This window comes from Chlorocebus sabaeus, chromosome 14 (genome assembly GCF_047675955.1).
Source record: "Chlorocebus sabaeus isolate Y175 chromosome 14, mChlSab1.0.hap1, whole genome shotgun sequence".
Lineage (NCBI taxonomy): Eukaryota > Metazoa > Chordata > Mammalia > Primates > Cercopithecidae > Chlorocebus > Chlorocebus sabaeus.
Genome location: NC_132917.1, coordinates 24,834,465 through 24,856,347, shown reverse-complemented (window position 1 = coordinate 24,856,347; position 21,883 = coordinate 24,834,465). Strand labels below are relative to the sequence as shown.

General features: G+C 47.8%; 1 protein-coding gene and 1 non-coding gene across 5 annotated transcripts; both read left to right on the top strand.

The window, feature by feature from the left end:
- The first annotated feature begins 213 nt into the window (after positions 1 to 213).
- On the top strand, positions 214 to 316 carry LOC119627467 (small nucleolar RNA U13). The gene has a single exon (XR_005243658.1). It is a non-coding gene; the product is annotated as a small nucleolar RNA U13 (small nucleolar RNA).
- A 12,816-nt stretch (positions 317 to 13,132) lies between these two features.
- Positions 13,133 to 21,069, top strand: POMC (proopiomelanocortin). 4 transcript variants are annotated; one of them, XM_007971268.3, is made up of 4 exons: positions 13,148 to 13,262; positions 16,102 to 16,151; positions 17,308 to 17,459; positions 20,242 to 21,069. In XM_007971268.3, exons 3-4 carry the CDS (start codon positions 17,328 to 17,330, stop codon positions 20,905 to 20,907), a joined length of 798 nt encoding a protein of 265 aa, XP_007969459.3. In that variant the 5' UTR covers positions 13,148 to 13,262; positions 16,102 to 16,151; positions 17,308 to 17,327; the 3' UTR covers positions 20,908 to 21,069. The 4 variants fall into 4 exon arrangements, with proteins under 4 accessions (XP_007969458.3, XP_007969461.3, XP_007969459.3 ...); XM_007971269.3 differs by having other exon boundaries at positions 17,278 to 17,459; XM_007971267.3 differs by lacking the exon at positions 16,102 to 16,151 and having other exon boundaries at positions 13,133 to 13,262.
- Positions 21,070 to 21,883: the final 814 nt, after the last annotated feature.

Here is a 21,883-nt window from a genome sequence, read left to right as displayed (position 1 = left end):
GACCATTCCTTCTATAGCTCAGGAGAGCACCCCTGCTCCCCATTTGCTCACAGTATCTTATGGTCTTTGTGCTCCCGCTGCAGTTCTTTGGGTTCCATATTTTCCTTATTCCCTTCCACATCTAGCTGGATTGCAGAATTAAGTTTATGATTATGAAATAACACCCATAAAACAAAAATATATCATCTGAGGTCAATTAAATAGTGCTCCCAGTTCCTCCTGTGGTTCACACTCATGGTGATTGAGTTTTCATGCTACGGTGTGAAATGTGCCTCCTCAAACCTTGCTACCACATCAGCATATTACCTGGCTGATGTGAAAAAAAATGCTCCCTCAAAAATAAATGACATAAAAGAAAGAAGGGAAATTGTTACAGATCTAGAAAGACTTCAGAAACATATCAATCAAATGCAATATATGGACCTTGCCTGGATCCAGATTGGAACAAAAAAAAGTAACAGGGCACTTAAAACAAGCGGGAAGTCTGGGTGCGGTGGCTCACACCTGTAATCCCAGAACTTTGGGAGGCCCAGGTTGGCAGATCACCCGAGGTGACCTGGTCAACATGGTGAAACCTCATATTTACTAAAAATACAAAAATTAGCTGGGCGTAGGGGTGGCTACCTCTAGTCCCAGCTACTAGGGAGACTGAGGCAGGAGAATCGCTTGAACCTGAGAGGCAGAGGTTGCAATGAGCTGAGATCATGCCACCGCACTCTAGAACAGATGACAGAGCAAGACTCTTTGTCTGAAAAAAAAAAAAAAAAGTGAGAAAGTTGAACACAGTCCAGATGTAAGTGAAGAAAGAAGATGTAAGATGAGATGAAGGTTTTGTTGACTTCTTTGAGTTTGCTCTTGAGTCTTTGGGTTATTTTTGAAAGTTCTGTCTCTCAGCAATCCATGCAAAGTATTTATAGAGATGATGACATGATGGTTGGGATTTGTCTTACAACTTTCAAAAAAAATCTTGGAGGGAATATTTAAAGCAAGAATAACAAAAGGTTGATGACTGGTGGGCACATGGGTTCACTGTATGTGGGTTCTCTCTATATTTTGTGTGTTTGAAAATTCCCTAAGAAGCCAAAAAAAAAAAAAAAAAAAAAAAAAAAAGGAAAGGGCAACTACTCAAAAGGGGAATTTGATTTCTTAAGAGAGAAGCTGTTTTTATATTTTTTGAATGAAGTGTCTAAAACAGAGATTCTCAGCTTTATTACATATTCCTCCGGTGTATAATAACATACATTATAATGCACACTGTGCATTGTGTGAACAAATTTCACAGTTCAGCGAAAGTCGATCCACCAGGCAAGATACAGAACATTTCCATCACTGCAGAAAGTTCCTGGGAACTTTTCTAGTCACTCCCCATTTGAATAGCTTCCTTTTGCCTGTTCTTACACTTCATGAAAATGGAATCACAAGGTAAGTTGTCTTTTGTCTGGATTCTTTTATGCAACATAATGGTTTGAGATTCATTCATGGTGTCACACGTATCAGTAGCTCCTTTCTATTGCTGAGTAGTATTCCAGCCTATGAATACACCACAATTTGTTTACCCATTTTCCTCCAAAATCATAACTTTTAAAATAACAGTTTTGAGGCCAGGCATGGTGGCTCACACCTATAATCCCCGCACTTTGGGAGGCCGAGGTGGGCAGATCACCTGAGGTCAGGAGTTCGAGACCAGCCTGACCAACATGGTGAAACCCCATCTCTACTAAAAATACAGAAATTAGCCAGGCATGGTGGTGTGTGCCTGTAATCCCAGCAACTTGAGAGGCTGAGGCAGGAGAATTGCTTGAACCTGGGAGGCGGAGGTTGCAGTGAGCCAAGATTGAACCACTGCACCCCAGCCTGGGATGACAAGAGCAAAACTCCGTCTCAAATAATAATAATAATAATAATAATAATAACAGTTTTGAGATATAATTAATACCCATTCAATTGACCTACTTAAAGTATGCAATAAAATGGCTTTTTAGTATATTTACCAAGCTGTGTAACTATCATCAATTTTAGAACACTTTCATCAGTACAATAAAGACACCTGTACCCGTGTGCACTTCTTAAGTGACTGCTACACTAAAAACTCAGATTTCACTGCTGAAGAACTCATCCATGTAACCAAAAACCACATGTACCTCAAAAACTATTAAAATAGGTTGGGGCAGTCACTCACGACTATAATCCCAGCACTTTGGGAGGCTGAGGCAGGAGGATCACTTGTGGTCAGGATCAGCCTGGCCAACATAGTGAAACACCATCTCTACTAAAAACACAAAAATTAACCGGGTGTGGTGGCACATGCCTGTAATCCTAGCTACTCAGGAGGCTGAGGCTGGAGAATTGCTTGAACCTGGGAGGCATAGGTTACAGTGAGCCGAGATCGTGCCACTGCACTCCAGCCTGGGCGACAGAGTGAGACTCCATCTCAAAAAACAAACAAAGCAAAAACTATTGAAATTTAAAAAAAAAAAAAAGAAAACTGTATCCATTTGCAGTCACTCTCCATTTCCCATTGACACTCCCAACTCCGAGCAACCACTGGCTCTATGGATTTGCCTATTCTGGGTATTTCATATAAGTGGAATCATACAACATGTGACCTTTAGTGTCTGACTTCTTCCAATTAGCGTCATGTTGTTTTAAATATGCATACATGCTGTAGTATATATCAGTATTTCCTTCCTTCCTTCCTTCCTTCCTTCCTTCCTTCCTTCCTTCCTTCCTTCCTTCCTTCCTTTCTTTCTTTCTTTCTTTCTTTCTTTCTTTCTTTCTTTCTTTCTTTCTTTCTTTCTTTCTTTCTTTCTTTCTCTCTCTCTCTCTCTCTCTCTCTTCTTTCTTTTCTTTCTTTCTTTCTTTCTTTCTTTCTTTCTTTCTTTCTTTCTTTCTTTCTTTCTTTCTTTCTTTCTTTCTTTCTTTCTTTCTTTCTTTCTTTTTTTGAAACAGAGTTTTGCTCTTGTTGCCCAGGCTGGAGTGCAATGGCATGATCTTGGCTCACTGCAACCTTTGCCTCCTGGGTTCAAGTGAGTCTCCTGCCTCAGCCTACCAAATAGCTGGGATTACAGGTGTGTGCCACCATGCCCGGCTAATTTTGTATTTTTAGTAGAGACGGGATTTCTCCATGTTGGTCAGGCTAGTCTCGAACTCCCGACCTCAGGTGATCTGCCCACCTCAGCCTCCCAAAGTGATGGGATTACAGACGTGAGCCACCACACCCGGCCAGTATTTCATTTTTTTGTTCTCAAATAATATTCCATTATAAGGATTTGTCACTTTTTATTTATCCATTCATCAGTAGGTAGACATTTGGGTTGCTACCACTTTTTGGCTCTTATGAATAATGCATCTGTGAGCATACAAATTTTATCAAAATTTGTGAAAAAATGTTTGAGTATATACCTAGGAAGGGAATTCCTGGGTCATATGGTAACTCTATGTTTAACATTTTGAGAAACTGCCAAACTCTTTGCCAAAGTGGTAATATTTTACACTCCCATTGGCAGCAAAATAACCTTTTAAGAGTAAATAAGTAAGTAGTGAGATCTTATTTATTATCTTGAAATGAAATTCATTGATAATATAACCTTCTTGTGTTCATTATACACAGAAAAATAACTTCGACCTGAAGGTTGAACTATAATATAAAGGATAAATTAAAGGAACATAATTTATACATGTTTTTGTTTTGTTTTTTGAGACAGAGTCTCACTCACTCTGTTGCCCAGGATGGAGTGCAGAGGCACAATCTCAGCTCACTGCAACTTCCGCCTCCCGGGTTCAAGAGATTCTCCTGCCTCAGCCTCCCAAGCAGTTGGGATTACAGGCACGTGCCATCATATCCTGCTAATTTTTTGTATTTTTAGTAGAGACGGGGTTTTGCCATGTTGGACAGGCTGGTCTTGAACTCCTGACCTCAAGAGATCCACCCGCCTTAGCATCCGAAACTTTTGGGATTATAGGTGTGAGCCACCACACCCAGCCAATACATGTTTTTTGAAATGAGATGTTGAAGTCAGAGACTGGCCTTCCAGGCGGATTAGACCTGGCCTGGAAGGGTTTCCCCCAAGGAGTCTGCCAAAGGCTCCAGCCCCAGCCCCTCAATGGCACCAAGGACAGCTGCCTACAAGGATGTTGGGAAAGGAATCACTTTCAACTGCACATAAAGGTTTTGGACAGTGTGTTAAAAACAAACCAACTCCCTTTCAAACCCATTTCAGGGGTCCTTGAGCCCTTGCCATCAGACACACACACGCACACACACATACACGTGCGTGCACACGCACAGACGCATGCAGAGTCATGGGCTCTTTGAGCTGCTGCATAGCAGGTCACTGTGCACCGGCTCTGCCCAGCCTGGTGTCCCTCTCCTGGGGCAATGGGACTGAGGGCACAGTGAGGGCTCTTTGGGCCGCAGGTGGGCTGCTTGCATTCGCCGTCCTGGCTGCTCCATTCCTTTGAGCAGCAGGCATGGAAATGGAAGACGGGCACCTAACAGGGGCGGGGGCTTGAGAGGGGAACTAAGCTGAGTGCCTGTAAAAAGGCCACTTCAAGCCCCCTCCACACAGCCATTGTTGGGTCTGGAGGAAGGAGGACTGCTCAGAAGCTTCTGAATGCCACCCTGTGATGCGCTCACTAATGGATGTGCATTAGTGGCGTCCTTCCTGGCCACCACGTCAGTCTCCCTACCTCAACTGCTGGGTGGAGAACTCTGCATTCTTCTGGAAAAGAAGCAGTCATGCTCAAGGCTCTAACAAAGGCCTGTCCCCCACAAAAGGACCATTATGATCACCACTGAGTCAGAGTGGTGGCCGCTGGCACCTGAGCTCTGTCTGGAAAGAGCGGCAGCAGGGACGTCATCTAGCAGGGGCTGGTGTGTCTGTTAACAGTGTCCACAACATCTTCAGCAAAGACACCACTTCCAGGAAGTCTACTTGGATTGCAGAGGAGCAAGCCTTCAGTGTGAAAAAAGGACTTGGGATAAGGGAGTGGTTCTAAAAGAATACATGTGGCTCCACATGGCAATACACCCAGGTGTAATAAGCTCAGGGTAAGAGAGCACCTGCCATTGCTGATGTAGGACTGTGCATACAAACTTACAGGCTCTCTACTGGGGTGTCCCACGGAACCGGCCCTGTGTGAGGAGCGGCTTCAGAGGGCTCTTTGACCAGGGCTGGCTTTCCACAGGTCACTTGGACCCCGTGGGTGGCTGCCTATAGCAGGAGTGCTGGTAATTAGTGGCCCCATTGGTTTCTTCTGGGATTCAGAGTGAACAGAGCAGAGAACTGGCCCACCCACTTGTGGAGACTGGAGCAGATTCTCAGAGAGAAACAGGACACAAGAAAGGCCAGAGAGATAGAGGGACAGAGCTTAGCTCCTCAGCCCAGAGGACTCTGCTGTGACCAATAGGGGCCACTTTCTGGAAGACTATTGCTTGTTTGTTTTTTAATCACAGAGCTTGACTCTAGATCTGAGCCTAAAATCATAGAATGACAGACCTGAAAGGGACCACATCCTCCCCGCCCCCATTGTTCAGATGAGGAGGCTGAGAGGCCTGGAGGTGGGGTGGGAGTGCAGGTGAGGGGGGTGACTGGCCCAGGTCCCTGAGTCTGCTGGCCACAGAGCTGGGGAAGAACCCAGGTCACCTCACCCCCTCCCACTGCTTCTTCCTCCACTCTTTTTTTTTTTTGAGACAGGGTTTGGCTCTGTTGCCTAGATTGGAGTGCAATGGCATGATCATGGCTCACTGTGGCCTCCACCTCCTGGGTTCAAGGGATCCTCCCACCTCAGCCTCCTAAGGAGCTGGGACTACAGGCGTGCGTCACCACACCTGGCTAATTTTTTTTTTTGTATATATATATGTTTGTAGAAATGGGGTTCCACCGTATTACCCAGGCCCTTCCTCCACTCTTGACTCTGCTTTGGGCCCTGAGGGTGCTGAAAACCTGCTCTAGGGAGGGGCATGGACTCTGGCCCTCCCCCTGTGCTCTGTGGCACCCAGACCAAGCAGACCTTGGCCCAGACTGCTGCACTAATGCGCGCATTAGTGGATAAAAGCAGTCTCAAGGGTCTCTTCACAAGGCCCCTTTGGCTGGAATAAAGCAAATTAAAACCCCATTCAAAGGTCAATTGAAATCTCTTTCATTCCAGTTCTCTGCACAAATTGATTCCTCTTTGCCCTTGAGGTCAAACCGAAGGCTGGTGAAGTGGCCCAGCTGCAGCGCTGAATGGGAGAAGCTCAATGAAAAGGCTGAGACTGGGGAGGACACGTTGCAGGGATGAAGCGGGGCAGTGGGATCCGCCTGAATTGTCGGGCCCTCTGGGGCACCAATAACCCTCTCCTCTGCTGTGCTTCAGGCTTCAGGTCCGTTTCTGGCGGCAGTTCCGTGTCTGCCCTGCAAACCCCATCGGGCTTCCCTCAGAGAGATTCTTACTTAGGGTTTCTATTGACAATTGTGGGTGCCAAGAGAAAGTTTCCTCCCTTCACTCTGCCTCTGAAGTTTTGTTGAAAATCAACTGCTAATAGATTAATAGGGGAACAAGATAAACAAATTAATTTCATGTGTATAGCACGGCAGAATGGCGGGAGAATGATTACCCAGTAACTCAGTGAGGTCTAGATGCCTTGCATGTATTTCTTGATAGGGGAAGGGAAAATGAGGGGCAATTGAGTAAACGATTTTCTGGGAAAGTGAATGCGTCCAAGGAACAATGGCCTGGGACAAAGTTCCTCTCTATTCTTTGGGTAGTTGGTGTGAAGGTGAGAAACAGAAAAATCACTGTGAAAGCAGCCTGTCTTATTACACAGGTAACCCCCCAGGCTATCTCTGGGAGTTGCCCTCAGAAAAGTGGATGAAAAGTCTGTCTGGAGGTGGTGATACTTCCAGTCTCTTCCCAGGTGGTTAATCTTTCTTTCCTGGCTATTTGATGAGATTCCTATGAAGGGAGCCTTCAGACAATTGCATTTCTTTTGGGAAGAAGTTTCCTTAGTCAGATATGGAAATGCCAAAGATAGTACCTTCTGGTGTTTTGGAAAAAATCAGAAAGACAGGGAGTGAGGGGAAGGTCAGGGCAATATTTTGAAGGTTCTTCAAAGAACTGAAGCTGCTTCTTTAGTTCCATATTTTGGGGTATCATTTTCTGAACCCCAGTGCAATTTTAGCAGTAGTCAGGATTTCTTGAATGTGCACATAAAGGGGAAGATACCGGACTATTTCTCATTCAGACACAATGAAGAGGAGGCACTTCCCTGTTTCAGGTTCATGTGTCCTACAGAGGGAGTACGGAAATGTTACTGGAAAGGAACCCCAATCTGGACCCCAAGAGAGGGTCCTTGGATTTCACACAAAAAAGAATTCTGGGCAAGTCCATAGAGTAAATTGAAAGCAAGTTTATTCGTTAGGAAAGGAAAGGAATGAAAGAATGGCTACTCCATAGGCAGAGCAGCCTGGAGGGCTGCTGGTTAACTTTTTTTTTATTTTTATTTTTTTTGAGACAGAGCCTCACTCTGTCGCCCAGGTTGGGGTGCAGTGGCGCGATCTTGGCTCACTGCAGTCTCCACCTCTCAGGCTCAAGCAATTCTCTGCCTCAGCCTCCCGAATAGCTGGGATTACAGGTGTCTGCCACCATGCCCGGCTAATTTTTGTATTTTTAGTAGAGATGGGGTATCACCATCTTGGCCAAGCTGGTCTTGAACTCCTGACCTCATGATCCACCCACCACGACCTCCCAAAGTGCTGGGATTACAGGCCTGAGCCACCACACCCGGCCTGGTTAACTATTTTTATGGTTATTTCTTGATGGTATGCTAGACAAGGGGTGGATTATTTATCCCTCCCCTTTTTAGACCATATAGGGTAACTTCCTGACATTGCCATGGCATCTGTAAACTGTCATGGCACTGGTGGGAGTGTAGCAGTGAGGAGGACCAGAGGTCGTTCTCAGTGGCCGTCTTGGTTTTGGTGGGTTTTAGCCAGTTTCTTTACTGCAACCTGTTTTATCAGCAAGTTCTTTATAACCTGTATCTTGTGCCGACCTCCTATCTCATCCTGTGACTTAGAATGCCTTAAACATTGGGAATACAGCCAAGTAGGTCTCGGCCTCATTTTACCCAGCCCCTATTCAAGATGGAGTTGCTCTGGTTCAAATGCCTCTGACAAAGAGGGTTTTAGAGAATTACGAGTTTCTGCAAACTGAGGGTTAAGAGGGAGACGGTCTACCTTCCTCATTCATCCCCTTCTACCCTCGCTCTACAAATATTTTTCAAGCACCAACTCTCTACCGGGCGCTGATAATGGTAGCTGTGTCCTTGCAGGCAACGGGCACCAGCTGAGCAGCCCCAAGGGCCCCTCTGGACGAAACAACAGCAGGAATGAAGAGGCCCTGGCTGAGCCTAAGGAGCTCCGAGAAGGGACAGTTGTTATTCCATGAGGCAGGGATGGCAGCTGCCCCCAGCTTGTCCATGGAGACTATGGAGAGAGAGTGAAGAAGGGCATGCCAGGGAGGAGCTGGGGCTCCTCGCTCAGATCCTCAAAGCATGAATTGGTGCTGGCTCCAGCAAGGTCCCCAAAACACAGACACGAGGCAGCTTCATCCCTAAGTCTCCTCCCAGTGTAATGTCCCCCATTACCAGCCCCAGTACCTGGAGGCTGACAGCAAGGTCACCCTCCTTGTACCTCCTCACCCATTGCCCCATGTTGGGCTCTCTGCCACCCTGTCCTTGTTGCTGTCCTCTCAGTCATCAGCCTCCCCTGCACCTGCCCTTGTAACGCACTCACAGGCTGGTGACATCTCTTTTCCAATTAAAACCTCAAAGGTGAAAAGCTGGGATGATGAGAGCAGCCCCAGCCCTACGTCTACAGCCACCTGGCATGCCCGCAGCCAGGTGCAGGTGAATCGCCCTCGCCCCAGGAGTCCTCACAAGCAGGGTCTCCCAACGAGCCCGTCAGCTACCCTGTCCAAAAGACCCTGTGTCTGCTCTTGTCTTACTTCCTTTCCTCCTTTCTTCCCTCCTTCCTTCTTTCATTTCTTCCTTCCTTCCTTTCTTCCCTCCCTCCCTCTCTCCTTTCTTATCTTCCTTGCTTCCTTCGTTCCTTCCCTCCTCCCTTCCTTTATTTCTTCCTTCCCTCCCTTCCTTGCTTCTTCCTCCCTTTCTTCCTCCTTCCAGCCTTGCGTTCTTTCCTTCCCTCCTTCACTCCTTTCCTTCCTTTTTCCTTCCTTCCTTCCTTCTTTCCTTCCTTCCTTCCTTCCTTCTTTCCTTCCTTCCTCTTCCTTACTCCCTTCTCACCAGCACTCCCATAGTATTAAGGTTAAGGGCTAGCAGTTGTACAGGACTAACTAGGGGTCAGGCCCTGCTCTAAGAGCTTTATAGGAATTGTCCCCTTTAATCCATATGACAGGCAGTGGTCAAGCTGGACAAACAAAAAGAAGCTTTTGAACCCCTGAAATATCATAGGCAGGAAAAAAACAAGAAAATTACTCAGGTGCAAATCTTGGCTATTATGGAAAAGGAATGCTAACACAGAGAACAGACCAAGAGCCCAGAGGATGGAACCAAGAGCTTTGGAGAATCATTCTAGGCAGTGGAACTGCATCCTGAAGGAACTGGTCACGTGGTCACGTGTGCCAGGCTGGATTTCAGAATTTCTTTTTTTCTCTTTTTCTTCTTCTCCTTCTCCTTCTTCTTTTTTGAGATGGAGCCTTGCTCTGTTGCCCAGGCTGGAGTGCAGAGGTGCAATCTTGTCTCACTGCAACCTCCGCCTCCCAGGTTGAAGTGATTTTCCTGCCTCAGCCTCCCAAGTTGCTGGGATTACAGGCACGCACCACCAGCCTGGCTAATTTTTGTATTTTTAGTAGACATGGGGTTTCACCATGTTGGTCAGGCTGGTCTCGAACTCCTGACCTCATGATCTGCTCACATCAGCCTCCCAAAGTGCTGGGATTATAGGTATGAGCCACCACGCCTGGCCCTTTCTGCCATCTTTATCCTTAATCCTACATTACCCTCCACCCACATTCACCATTTAATTCATAGAGTTTTGTTTTTTTTTGAAACGGAGTCTTGCTCTTGTCACCCGAGCTGGAGTGCGGTGGCACAATCTTGGCTCACCGCAACCTCCGCCTCCCGGGTTCAAGCAATTCTCCTGCCTCAGCTTCCGGAGTAGCTAAGGCTATAGGCACGTGCCACCACGCCTGGCTAACTTTTGTATTTTTAGTAGAGACGGGGTTTCACCATGTTGGCCAGACTGGTCTGAAACTCCTGACCTCAGGTCATCTGCCTACCTCGGCCTCCCAAAGTGCTAGCATTACAGGCGTGAGCCACTGTGCCTGGCTGAGTTGTGTTGTTTTTATGCCAGGACCAAATAGAAAAATCCACAAAAATAGTGGAGAGATTTCAAAAGCATGCTTTTCTCAGTAACTAACATAATAAGATGACAAATAGTTGGCAAGGATATAAGTAGAGCAAGGATATAGAATATTTGCGAATATACAGTCACAGAATACAGCGCAGTGAGACACTTCTTTTGGAGTGCACACAAAGCCCTAATCAAAACGAACCCTCTGTTTATCTGTTAAGCAAGCCTCAAAAAATTTTCAAGATCTGAAATCAAACAGAGCATGTTCTCTGACTACTAGGGAATTAAGCAAAAAATTAGTTTAAAAACATGACTGGAAAATCCCCAAGGTTTAGAAGTTTTTTCTTTTTTTCTAAGTTGGTGGTATGAATTGGAAGGGTTAGAAGTTAAGCAGAATATATTTTAATAACCTATAGGTCAAAGAAGACATCTCAATGAAAATAAAAAGATATTTTAAACAAATGGTAATCGAAATGTGACATATCAAAAGTTGTGGGATGCATATAAAGCTGTACTTAGAAAATATGGCCATAAATACATATGTAAAAAAAAGAAGAAAGGAGCCGGGCACAGTGGCGTGCATCTACAGTCCCAGCTACTAGGGAGGCTCAGGTGGATCACTTGAGCCCAAGAGTTGAAGACCAGCCCAGGCAATGTAAAAAAAAAAAAAAAAAAAAAAAAAAAAAAGAGGGAAAAAAATGGTTCAATATCAATTATCTAAGTAAAAGTATTTATTTAATTTCCAACTCATGAGTACAGCAAAAGAATAGCTAATTAAACCCATAGACATAGAAGGCAAGAAATAATAAGAGTAAAAATTTCAGAAATATGAAAAAGTGTACATATAGTACAGAAAATTAACAGAACAAAATGCATTATTAAAAAGACTAATAAAGTGGATAACCCCCTAAGAAAACTAATCAAGGGTCCAGGCATGGTGGGCTCATGCCTGTAATCCCAGCACTTTGGGAGGCTGAGGCAGGTGGATCACCTGAGGTTGGGAGTTTGAGACCAGCATGACCAACATGGAGAAACCTCATCTCTACTAAAAATATAAAAAATTAGTCGGGTGTGGTGGCACATGCCTGTAATCCCAGCTACTTGTGAGGCTGAAGCAGGAGAATTGCTTGAACCTGGGAGGCGGAAGTTGTGGTGAGCCGAGATGGCGCCATTGCACTCCCGCCTGGGCAACAAAAGTGAAACTCTGTCTCAAAAAAAAAAAACAAAACAAGATAACTAGTCAAGAAAAAAGAGGACACACAAATAACCAATATCAGAGATGAAAAGGGACAAAACTATAGATCCCAGATGCTTAAAAGATATAATAAATAATTTTAAGCCAATAAATTAAATAATTTAGATGAAATAGACAAATTCCAAGAAATACATATCTGACTAAAACAGCCACATGCACTGACAAGATGGGGATGGACTTTTGTGGACGTCAGAGGAGGTCATACCTCATGCCCCTGGTAGGAAAAGTGGCCAAAGAGAGCTTCAGAGAACAGGCACCGATGGATGGGCTACATCTTGATGTCAGTCAAGCTCCTGGATGGCTGGAGAGAGGAAGGATGTTCTAGTTGGGGAAACAGTTTGGACAATGGAGACCCAGGAAAGCCACGTTCTAGCAGTGTGAATGTTTGTGCATGCTGAAGTGCCAGGATGCAAGGTGGAGAACTGGGAAATGGCCCTGGAAAGGGGCCAAGGCTGGGTGATGAAGCGCCTTCTCTACTGTGGAGGAGCTTGGATCTCTCTTGTGGTACAAAAGAAAAGGATTGCTGAATGTAAAGCCAATGTCACCAGAAAAGTTGAATCCACAAGAGAGTCCTGGAGTCTAAAAGAGCATCTCATGGGGAATCAGGAAAGTTCTGGCATTTGGCAGATTAAGCAAGTGTCTTCATTTGAAGTACAGTTTAGTCCCAATACTCCCTCTCACACCCACCACATCGCACATTTGGTTTTGTGTATTTACTCCAGGTTAAGGTACAGTCTCTTAGGCTTGGTTTGAGTGCTGTCCTCTTCTCTCTGGTCTGACATTTGGAACAAAAGCCAAGCCAGAACTCCAGGGCCAAGGGGGATGTTGAAAATTGTCTGAGTCCCCAGACCGCCCTGTCAGCACTTCAGCTGCTCTTCACAGCATCACCCTCTCTCTATTTAATGGTTTAAGGTTAACAGGACTTTTCCCTTGAGGCTTGGAGCACAGAAGGAAGCCTCCCCCAAACTAGGCCCTTGGAGAGCAGGCCCCGGGGGAGCAGTGTAGTTCACCTTCACACCCCCAAGACGGCTCCTGACCTCTGCTCCCTCCTCCCCTCCCAAAGTGGAACAGAGAAAATATGATTCCCCACAACTTCCACATCACAGTTTCCAAACGATGGGGAAATCGGAGGCCTCCCCGAGTGCGGACGGACACATTCCGTCTGCGGCGATATTTACCGCCGAATGAGAACCAGGTAGATGCCAGCCCCAGCACGCACGCGGGTAACTTCACCCTCGCCTCGATGACCTCAGAGGCTGCCCGGCCTGCCCCACACCGGGGTGCTAAGCCTCCCGCCCGTCCTAAGCGGAGACCCAGCGCCATCCACGATTAAGTTCTTCCTGAGGGCGGGCTCCAGGTGCGCCTTCGGCAGGACAGTGCTAATTCCAGCCCCTTTCCGGGCGCGTCTCCCCTGCGCTCGTCCCCCGTCTGGAAGCCCCCCTCCCACGCCCCGCGGCCCCCCTTCCTCGGGCTCAGGTTGTTGCTCGTGCGCTGCCGGGAAGGTCAAGGTCCAGCGCCCGCCAGGAGAGCTCGGTAAGTATATAAGGACAGAGGAGCGCGGGACCAAGAGATGGCGAAGGAGGGATAGAAGAGCAGCGACCGAGAGAGGCCGCCGAGCGTCCTCGCCCTCAGAGAGCAGCCTCCCGGGACAGGTAAGGGCGCAGCCGGGGGGAACCGCGCTCTTTCCCCGGGATTCCCTGTCCGCGTCCTCGCGATGCAGTCGGCGGGCTCCGGCTCCGAAGGCGGACCTGAGCGCCTCTGGCTCTCCGCGGTCCCGAGTTATCGGCAAACTTTCTGTGCCGACTGCGGCGTGAGAAGCCGCCGGCAGCTGAGCTGGAGGGCCCACGTCTGGCCCCTGGGCGAACCGCCGCGGAGCTGCAGGCGCTGCCTCCAGGGAGCCGGCGGCCTCCGATCCCCCAGGGGCTCGTCGCGGTCTGGGTTCACGGCGCTCATGTGGGGAAACCGGGATCGCAGGCTGCTAGGGCCCCGGAGGCTCCGAGCGCCTGCTAGGAGGTCTTGGGACAGTCCGGCCTTTTTTTTTTTTTTTTTTTTTTTTGAGACGGAGTTTCGCTCTTGTCGCCCAGGCTGGAAAAGCAAAGGGGCGATCTCCGCTCACCGCAACCTCCGCCTCCCGGGTTCAAGCGAATCTCCTGCCTCAGCCTCCCGAGTAGCTGGGATTACAGACATGCGCCACCACATCCGGCTAGTTTTTGTATTTTTAGTAGAGACGGAGTTTCTCCATGTTGGTCAGGCTGGTCTCAAACTCCCGACCTCAGGTGATCCGCCCGCCTTGGCCTCCCAAAGTTCTGGGATTACAGGCGTGAGCCACCGCACCCGGCCAGCCTGGTCTTTTAGTATCTCTTGCTCCCAATTTCCAGGATAGATGTCACTTCTTGAAAGTCAAATTTCATACACGCTCTCACAATTTAATGTTGGAAACGGGGCAGCAAAGAAAAGGATAAAAGTCATAGTGCACGCCCTACCTTCCAGATTTTTTTGGATTCAGACCCCTGAATCCTTGTTTCCCTGCCCACCTTAGCGCACCCGAGGTGGCCGTGCTATGATAAATTCCTGGGTCAATTACAATACAGAATAGTTGGGTCTCTTCTCTCCAAGACCTAGCTGGGGTTAAAAACAGGTGGCCGGGCGGGAGCTGTCCCAGGTCCTGAAATGCACTGTCCAGTTTCGGATGCCCTCAACAGAACCAGGGGCGGACCGTTTATGGCGCAGACCCTGGGTTCAGGGCGCAGGCAGCCATTTGGAATGATCAAGGCTCAGGTAAGGGGCGTTTCCAGTGAAGGAGAGACAGTCCATTTGGCATTTGGATTCCCCAAATTCTTCATGTTTAAATGGGGCAGGAAGGGTTCTTACAGAATGGCTGGAAGGAGCCAAGGAAAACAAAAGTGTGTGTGGATTATTTTTTTTGTCAGTTTATAAGTTATGCACAGATTATGGCCACTTTAATGACTTAATATTCCTTTGATACTTTTGTTTTAGGACTCGATGCATGTATGCCATGGTGTAAGGACAAAATTCCGCCCCTGTGCTCCTCTAATCTTTACAGAAGGGCAAGGCTGGCGTGCAGTTTTAGAGTAACAAACAAAATGATTTGTTGAGCTCACACCTATGAAGTTCTAATAAGTGTAGTTCTACTAAAAAGTTAATCTTTGGATAAGCAAATTGCAAGTTTCTATTTTTCCAGAGCTTTCCATTTTTGGATTATAATACTTGCCCTACTTTAAAAAGTACAACATTTTATATTTCCCCAATAATTTGTTGCTTTAAAAAAATGACACAAAAAGGTAATATTTGTTCATTGTAGAAAACTGAAAATACACATAAGCAAATACACATATACATAAGCAAAATATACAATGCAAACACAAAACCATCTTTCAGGAAGGAATCTGAAACTTTAGCAATAGCAGCCATCTAACGGTTGAGCATCAGAATATAAGCTCTGAGAGGGTGGGAGTGAATATGTTACCAAATTGTACAACACAGTCCATAAGGCATAAGGAGGGGAAATGCTCTCTGAGGCTTTCCAGGAAGGCCTGAAATCATTGCTTCTAGCAAATGGAAATCACTCCAGAGTAGTTATCTTTGACGACAATTGAAATATAGTTGAGGGAACCATTAGACCTGTATGATTTTATTTTTTTCCTCTACTAATATGTTACTTTACATTTCCATTTGGTGACACATGTAACTACCATTTTTCTGTGACTGTAACATCTGGGCATTTTTCAGAGCTAAATGTGCTACAGTCATCTTGGAGCTTTAATCTAATTGCCTGGTCCACCAAGTTCGGACTGTGTACTTTAACTGGATCACTGGCAGGCTATAATGGGAACAGCCTGTCTCTTGGAGCCAGGAGAGGACCAAAGCTCGTTCAGTTGCCCCTTTGGCAGAAGCGCCCCTGGGCCAGTCACTGGCTGCCAGCGCCATCTAATGGCTGCTCTGAAAATGCTCAGCCTTACGGCAACGCTTCAGAAGCGAGCCCTGCGCTGGCCCAGCGCCTGGGGAATAGGGCAAGGGTGGGGCAGAGAGAAGGAAGTGGCCTCCTGAAGTAGACAATGAGCACTTCGGAGGACTTTCACTTCCAAAGCCTCCCCTATATAAAAATGATTTGGCCGATGCCTCCCCAAATGAGAGATTTCTTTTAGGCAAACTTATTTTAAAATGCCAGCGTTCATTAGGAGTGACAAGACACTTAGTCATCCACACTTTAATGTGAATCACTTTTCTCATCTAATTACATTTCTTTCTAGCAGCTGGCTGAGAAGATCTTCTGAAATCCAAAATGATTGTCGGGTTGGTGGTGAGCTGATCTCAGTCCTCCAGATGGCTTCAGGGGGTCCACCTGGTTAAGGGAAATCTGGCAGTGCGAGGGTAGTGCTGGAGAAAGGGGTGGGCGCAAGGGACTAGAGGTATCATAGATGACCCCTCTTTACTGTCCCCTGGTATCTTGACCTCAGCTTCTGCCCACAGGCACTTTCTGGATTCTTCAAAAGTATCTGCAGTGGCTGTTCCACCAGGAGGTAATTCCCTTCTGGTCTGTCTCTTTCCCCTCCACACCTGCATCCTCTTCAAATCCTGCCATTTCAGACCACATTTCAGAGATCTAGAGAACAAGACATCTGACATGTGATGTATTCAGAAGATGAGCCAGATTTAAAAGAACTGAGATCTGCTTTATTTATCTTATTTTATTTTATTTTTGAGACGGAGTCTCGCTCTGTCGCCCAGCCTGGAGTGCAGTGGCGCGATCTCGGCTCACTGCAAGCTCCGCCTCCTGGGTTCACGCCATTCTCCTGCCTCAGCCTCCTGAGTAGCTGGGACTACAGGCGTCCGCCACTGCGCCCGGCTAATTTTTTGTATTTTTAGTAGAGACGGGGTTTCACCGTGGTCTCGATCTCCTGACCTTGTGATCTGCCTGCCTCGGCCTCCCAAAGTGCTGGGATTACAGGCGTGAGCCACTGCGCCCGGCTGAGATCTGCTTTATAAATGAAGCTCTTCAAAGTTACTGGAGTCTGGATAATAGTGATCACCAGAGTAATTTGTGTGCAGGACATTAAATCAGGTTGCTTGAAATGCTGCCTAAATTGGCCAGTGGTTTTATTTGCTTTGCTGTCAACCCAATATTCATAGGAAATAGAGTTTCAGAGGAATGATCAGATCCTGGTGGAATAAAAGGGGAAAAGACCATCTTGAGCAGGAATTTCAGGGTCCTCTGTTTTTCCCAAGTTACTTTCACCCCTTAGATCTGGCATGTCAGAGCTACAGCTTCATGTAGTGAAATAGGAGAGTTCTCTGTTAGGAGCTTAGCCTTACCTTGTCAAGAACATTAAAGTAATTGTCTCTCTTTGGGCTTCAATTTTCCCATCTCTCATGGGAGGGGCAGAACCAAGCAATCCCCAAAATAGCTTCCAGCCTTAACCTTTTTAGGTGTCTTGTTTTAATAGAAGACAACAGGGAAATGGCCACAGTTTACCCAGGTCCATTTCTTCCTGCTTACCACAACTTATACCACCACCCTACTACACACCTCCTTTCTCAGCATTGCTCCTGTCCTTAAAATGCCTTTAACTCCACAAGAGAGTGTGTTGTTAATGTTGGCTCAAGGTCCTTCCTGGTGAGTGGCCAACATTGTTTTGCTCCTTGCAGGGGTCCCACCAATCTTGTTTGCTTCTGCAGTGCCTCAGCCTGCCTGGAAGATGCCGAGATCGTGCTGCAGCCGCTCGGGGGCCCTGTTGCTGGCCTTGCTGCTTCAGGCCTCCATGGAAGTGCGTGGCTGGTGCTTGGAGAGCAGCCAGTGTCAGGACCTCACCACGGAAAGCAACCTGCTGGTACGTGGGCCATGACTGCCATCCTGGCTTAGACATCAGATGGGACTGGAGCTGGGAAAGCTCAAAAGAAAGGGGTGTGGGGAAAGGGAAATTCATTCCCAGTGATAGGCGTGATTCAACCTAGGGCAGGAGCGAAACTTTGCAGTGAAGTAAGAAATGGGAGAAGGAATGAGGGAAGGAAGCAGCTTCAGGGAGAGGGGTTGAGTCCACAATTTCTGCTTAGTTATCCTTACTTCCTGCCCCATCTTCTATGGAGACCTTGAAACCCTTAAGCTAGAGATGGTGCTATAAGAACAATAATTGCCCCCTCAATCTATTCTGTACTTTAAATCTTTAGCTTCCCAAACTATTCCTTTTTAAGAAGCTCATATCACTTGCCATTTTCATTCCATATTTCTTACCCTTTTATCTACTACCAGTTGCAAAACCAGCTAGGTAGTTCTTCAAATCATCTCTGGAAGAAGGAAAAACCAGGGGACCTTTTTTTTTTTTTTTTTCTCCTGTAATTGGTGCCAAATGTCTCATGCTACTTCTGGACGACTGGCCTTCCCCCATGTCCCTCTGCAGTCTTTCCAGAGCATGTGAAGGCCCTTTGTGTCAGATAGGAGCTCCCTCCAGGTCACCATAGGGTGTATGTATCTGCATGTGTGGGGGGTGTGTGTGTGTGTGTGTGTGTGTGTGTGTGTGTGTTTTGGGGGGCATAAATGAGTAATGATGCCAAATCCAGAGATTAAAAGGCACACTGAGACCAGGCAAGATGGCTTATGGCCGTAATCCCAGCACTTTTGGATGTTAAGGTGGGAGGATTGCTTGAGCCCAGGGATTCAAGACTAGCCTGGGCAACATAGTGAGACCCCCATTTCTACAAAAAATAAAAACGTTAGCCAGGTGTGGTGGCATGTGCCTGTAGTCCTGGCTACTTGGGAGGTTCACTTGAGGCCAAGAGTTTGAGGTCACAGTAAACTATGATTATGCCATCGTACTTCAGTCTGGGTAACAGACTGGGACCTTGTCTTAAAACAAAACAAAACAAGCAAACAAAAAACCCACACTGTTATTATCAGTGACTGGGATTTTAATCCTGTTACCATCACCTGGCAGGTGCTGAGGGTGGAATGTACATAATTACATTCTGCGTATTTTGTCAATGCAGAAGCTGAGTTAAGGTGAAGATAGAATGAGGTCCTCAAAGACACAGACCAATTTTCATGTGTAATATAAAATAGAAACGAAGAGTCCAGGGAATTCTGTGAGTTCCAGTTCGGAAAGACCCAAGAGTCTCTTGACTTGAGACACCCACTGCACAGCTCACCAGGGAGGGCGCACTGGACACAGTCAGGACACATGCATGGGTTCTAGTCCCAGTCGTGAGCTGTGGGACCTTGACCAGGTCCTATCACCTCTCTGAGTCTCCTGTTTCATTATCCATCCAGGGGAGGGGAGTATAAGTTAGTTTTTTCCATTGTTAACATTCCACAGAGTTGTAATTCTAAACACCTGGAGTCGGCAATGTCCAGCTCAACAGAGTGGGTAGAATCCTTTTATTTTCTCCTTTGCTATTCTCAAGTAAGAGAGCAGCCAGTGAGCTTTTCATCTTTTTATCACTGAAAACTCAAGGCTGCAACCTACACAGCCATTTTCCTAAGCAAATATGTACCATAATTGAGTCCTCCAGGGACAAGGAGCAGAGACACAGGTTCCACAGACAGTGCAATGGAAGTAACCCTAGCTTTCCACCCCTCCCTCCAGCCAGAATGAGATTACAGGAAAATGAGCTTGCCCCAGAGCTCACTGGGGGATCTCTCAGAGATCAGCTTAGAAGTCGTGAAAGAACCAAGGTGCAGTTTTGGAGGCTTAGTGCAGAGATGAAGCTGGGGTAGGGCATAAAGTAGGTTTTCCATCACTGAGGTAAGGTTGGGGCATTATTTAAAATATGTTTAAAATATGGGACCTAGTAGCCAGACTTCTATCACATGGAGAGATTATCCCCCAAATTTCAGCCCCACTCCCCTCCTGGACTTGAATTAAACCCTATGTATTTATTCTATATATATATATATATATATATATATTTTTATGAGACGGAGTCTTGCTCTGTTCCCCAGGCTGGAGTATGGAGTGCAGTGGTGTGATCTTGCCTCACTGCAGCCTCTACCTCCTGGATTCAAGTGGTTCTCCTGACTCAGGCTCCTGATAGCTGGAATTACAGGCGCCCGCCACCACACCCAGCTTATTTATTTATTTATGCTAGAGATGGTATTTCACCATAAATTGGCCATGCTGGTCTTGAACTCCTGACTTCAGGTGATCTGCCTGCCCTGGCCTCCCAAAGTGTTGGGATTATAGGCATGAACCACTGCGCCCTGCCCTCAATATTCATTAAGTGCCAATAACTACCACCTGTCTGCCTTTCCTGGAGCCATTCCTTTATGTCAGACATATAACAATAAGACTTTGGTCCTAGTCACAAAAGCTAGGAATGGCTAGATGGCTAGACAAACCACGGAATGGGATAGGGAGTTTGTTGCAGTTGCCAGGCAGAAGCATGCAGGGGATGGAACAAAAGAGTCGGTGGCAAGATCTTAGATGCCCACGAGTGCCAAGAAAGCAGGTGGGCAGACCTGCTCTGTAGGGAAGCCTCGATGCTTGACACGCCCGACATTGCGCCCTGTGTCCCCGGCACGTGGCGAGGGCAGCCAGGGCCTAGGCGCAGTGACGCGCGCAGTGGCCGGGCCGGGGTGTAGGGCACGGGCTGCCCTCATGCCCTCGCGTCTTCCCCCAGGAGTGCATCCGGGCCTGCAAGCCCGACCTCTCGGCCGAGACTCCGGTGTTCCCGGGCAATGGTGACGAGCAGCCTCTGACCGAGAACCCCCGGAAGTACGTCATGGGCCACTTCCGCTGGGACCGATTCGGCCGCCGCAACAGTAGCAGCGGCAGTGGCGCAGCGCAGAAGCGCGAGGACGTCGCGGGTGGCGAAGACCGCGGCCTGCTACCTGAGGGCGGCCCCGAGCCCCGTGGCGATGGCGCCGAGCCGGGCCCGCGCGAGGGCAAGCGCTCCTACTCCATGGAGCACTTCCGCTGGGGCAAGCCGGTGGGCAAGAAGCGGCGCCCGGTGAAGGTGTACCCCAATGGCGCCGAGGACGAGTCGGCTGAGGCCTTCCCCCTGGAGTTCAAGAGGGAGCTGACCGGCCAGCGGCTCCGGGCGGGGGATGGCCCCGACGGCCCTGCCGACGACGGCGCGGGGCCGCGGGCCGACCTGGAGCACAGCCTGCTGGTGGCGGCCGAGAAGAAGGATGGGGTCCCCTACAGGATGGAGCACTTCCGCTGGGGCAGCCCGCCCAAGGACAAGCGCTACGGCGGCTTCATGACCTCCGAGAAGAGCCAGACTCCCCTGGTGACACTGTTCAAAAACGCCATCATCAAGAACGCCTACAAGAAGGGCCAGTGAGGGCACAGCGGGGACCTGGGGCTACCCTCCCCAGGGAGGTCGACCCCAAAGCCCCTTGCTCTCCCCTGCCCTGCTGCCTCCCAGCCTGGGGGCGGTGGTCGCGGCAGATATTCAGCCTCTTAAATCTGTCTGTAGTCAGGAAATAAAACCTTTCAAATTTCACATCCGCCTCTGACTTTGAATGTAAACTGTGTGAATGAAATAAAAATACGTAGCCGTCAAATAACAGCTGCATGGATCGGAGGAGCACTGTCGTTTCCATGCGGTAGGCTATTTCCCGGGACGTAGTGAGCATGTAAGGAAAATGTGCTTCCTCCCCCTACCCCCAAATGGATCTTCAAGGGATCAGATAGTTTGGGTGAAGGCTCAGGGTGGCTCCAACACCTCTAGGATGGCCGTATTTTCCACACACTCCACTGAGTGGGAGACTGCTCAGCTAGCACACGTGCAAAGGCAGGATTCCTGCAAGAGTGACCCCAGGTGCTCAGGGGCTCCCCGGCTCCTGTCCACCTCCAAAAGCCAGTTGTACAGGTTGAGGCCTACCCACGCCTGGGAGGGCTCTGGACTGTCATGTGAGAAGTCTTGGTAATGTCTCCGGGGAACTGAGTCCTGACTGCTCCTGGCAATCCATAGGACCTTAGGCAAGTCTCTGAACTTCTCCAAAATTTAGTTCTGTCATCTATCCCTCCCTTCCCAGTATGAGGGTTATTGTGAAGATTAAAGGAGAAAATGGACATAATCTTTTCATCACAGAAGCTAAGTGTGAGAGCTGAGAGTTGGTATCAGTTCCAATTTGCACTCCCAGGCTACTCACAGATACGCTCAAACATACAGTCTCTCTCACACTCATGGAGACACACGTCTGTTTTAATACAACATACTCTACACAGTTGCTTCTTCCAGCCCCTAGGGCTTAAGCCCTGATTGAGGCCCTCTGATCTCTCCTGCTATGCCCAAGCTCCTCCCTCCCCACATA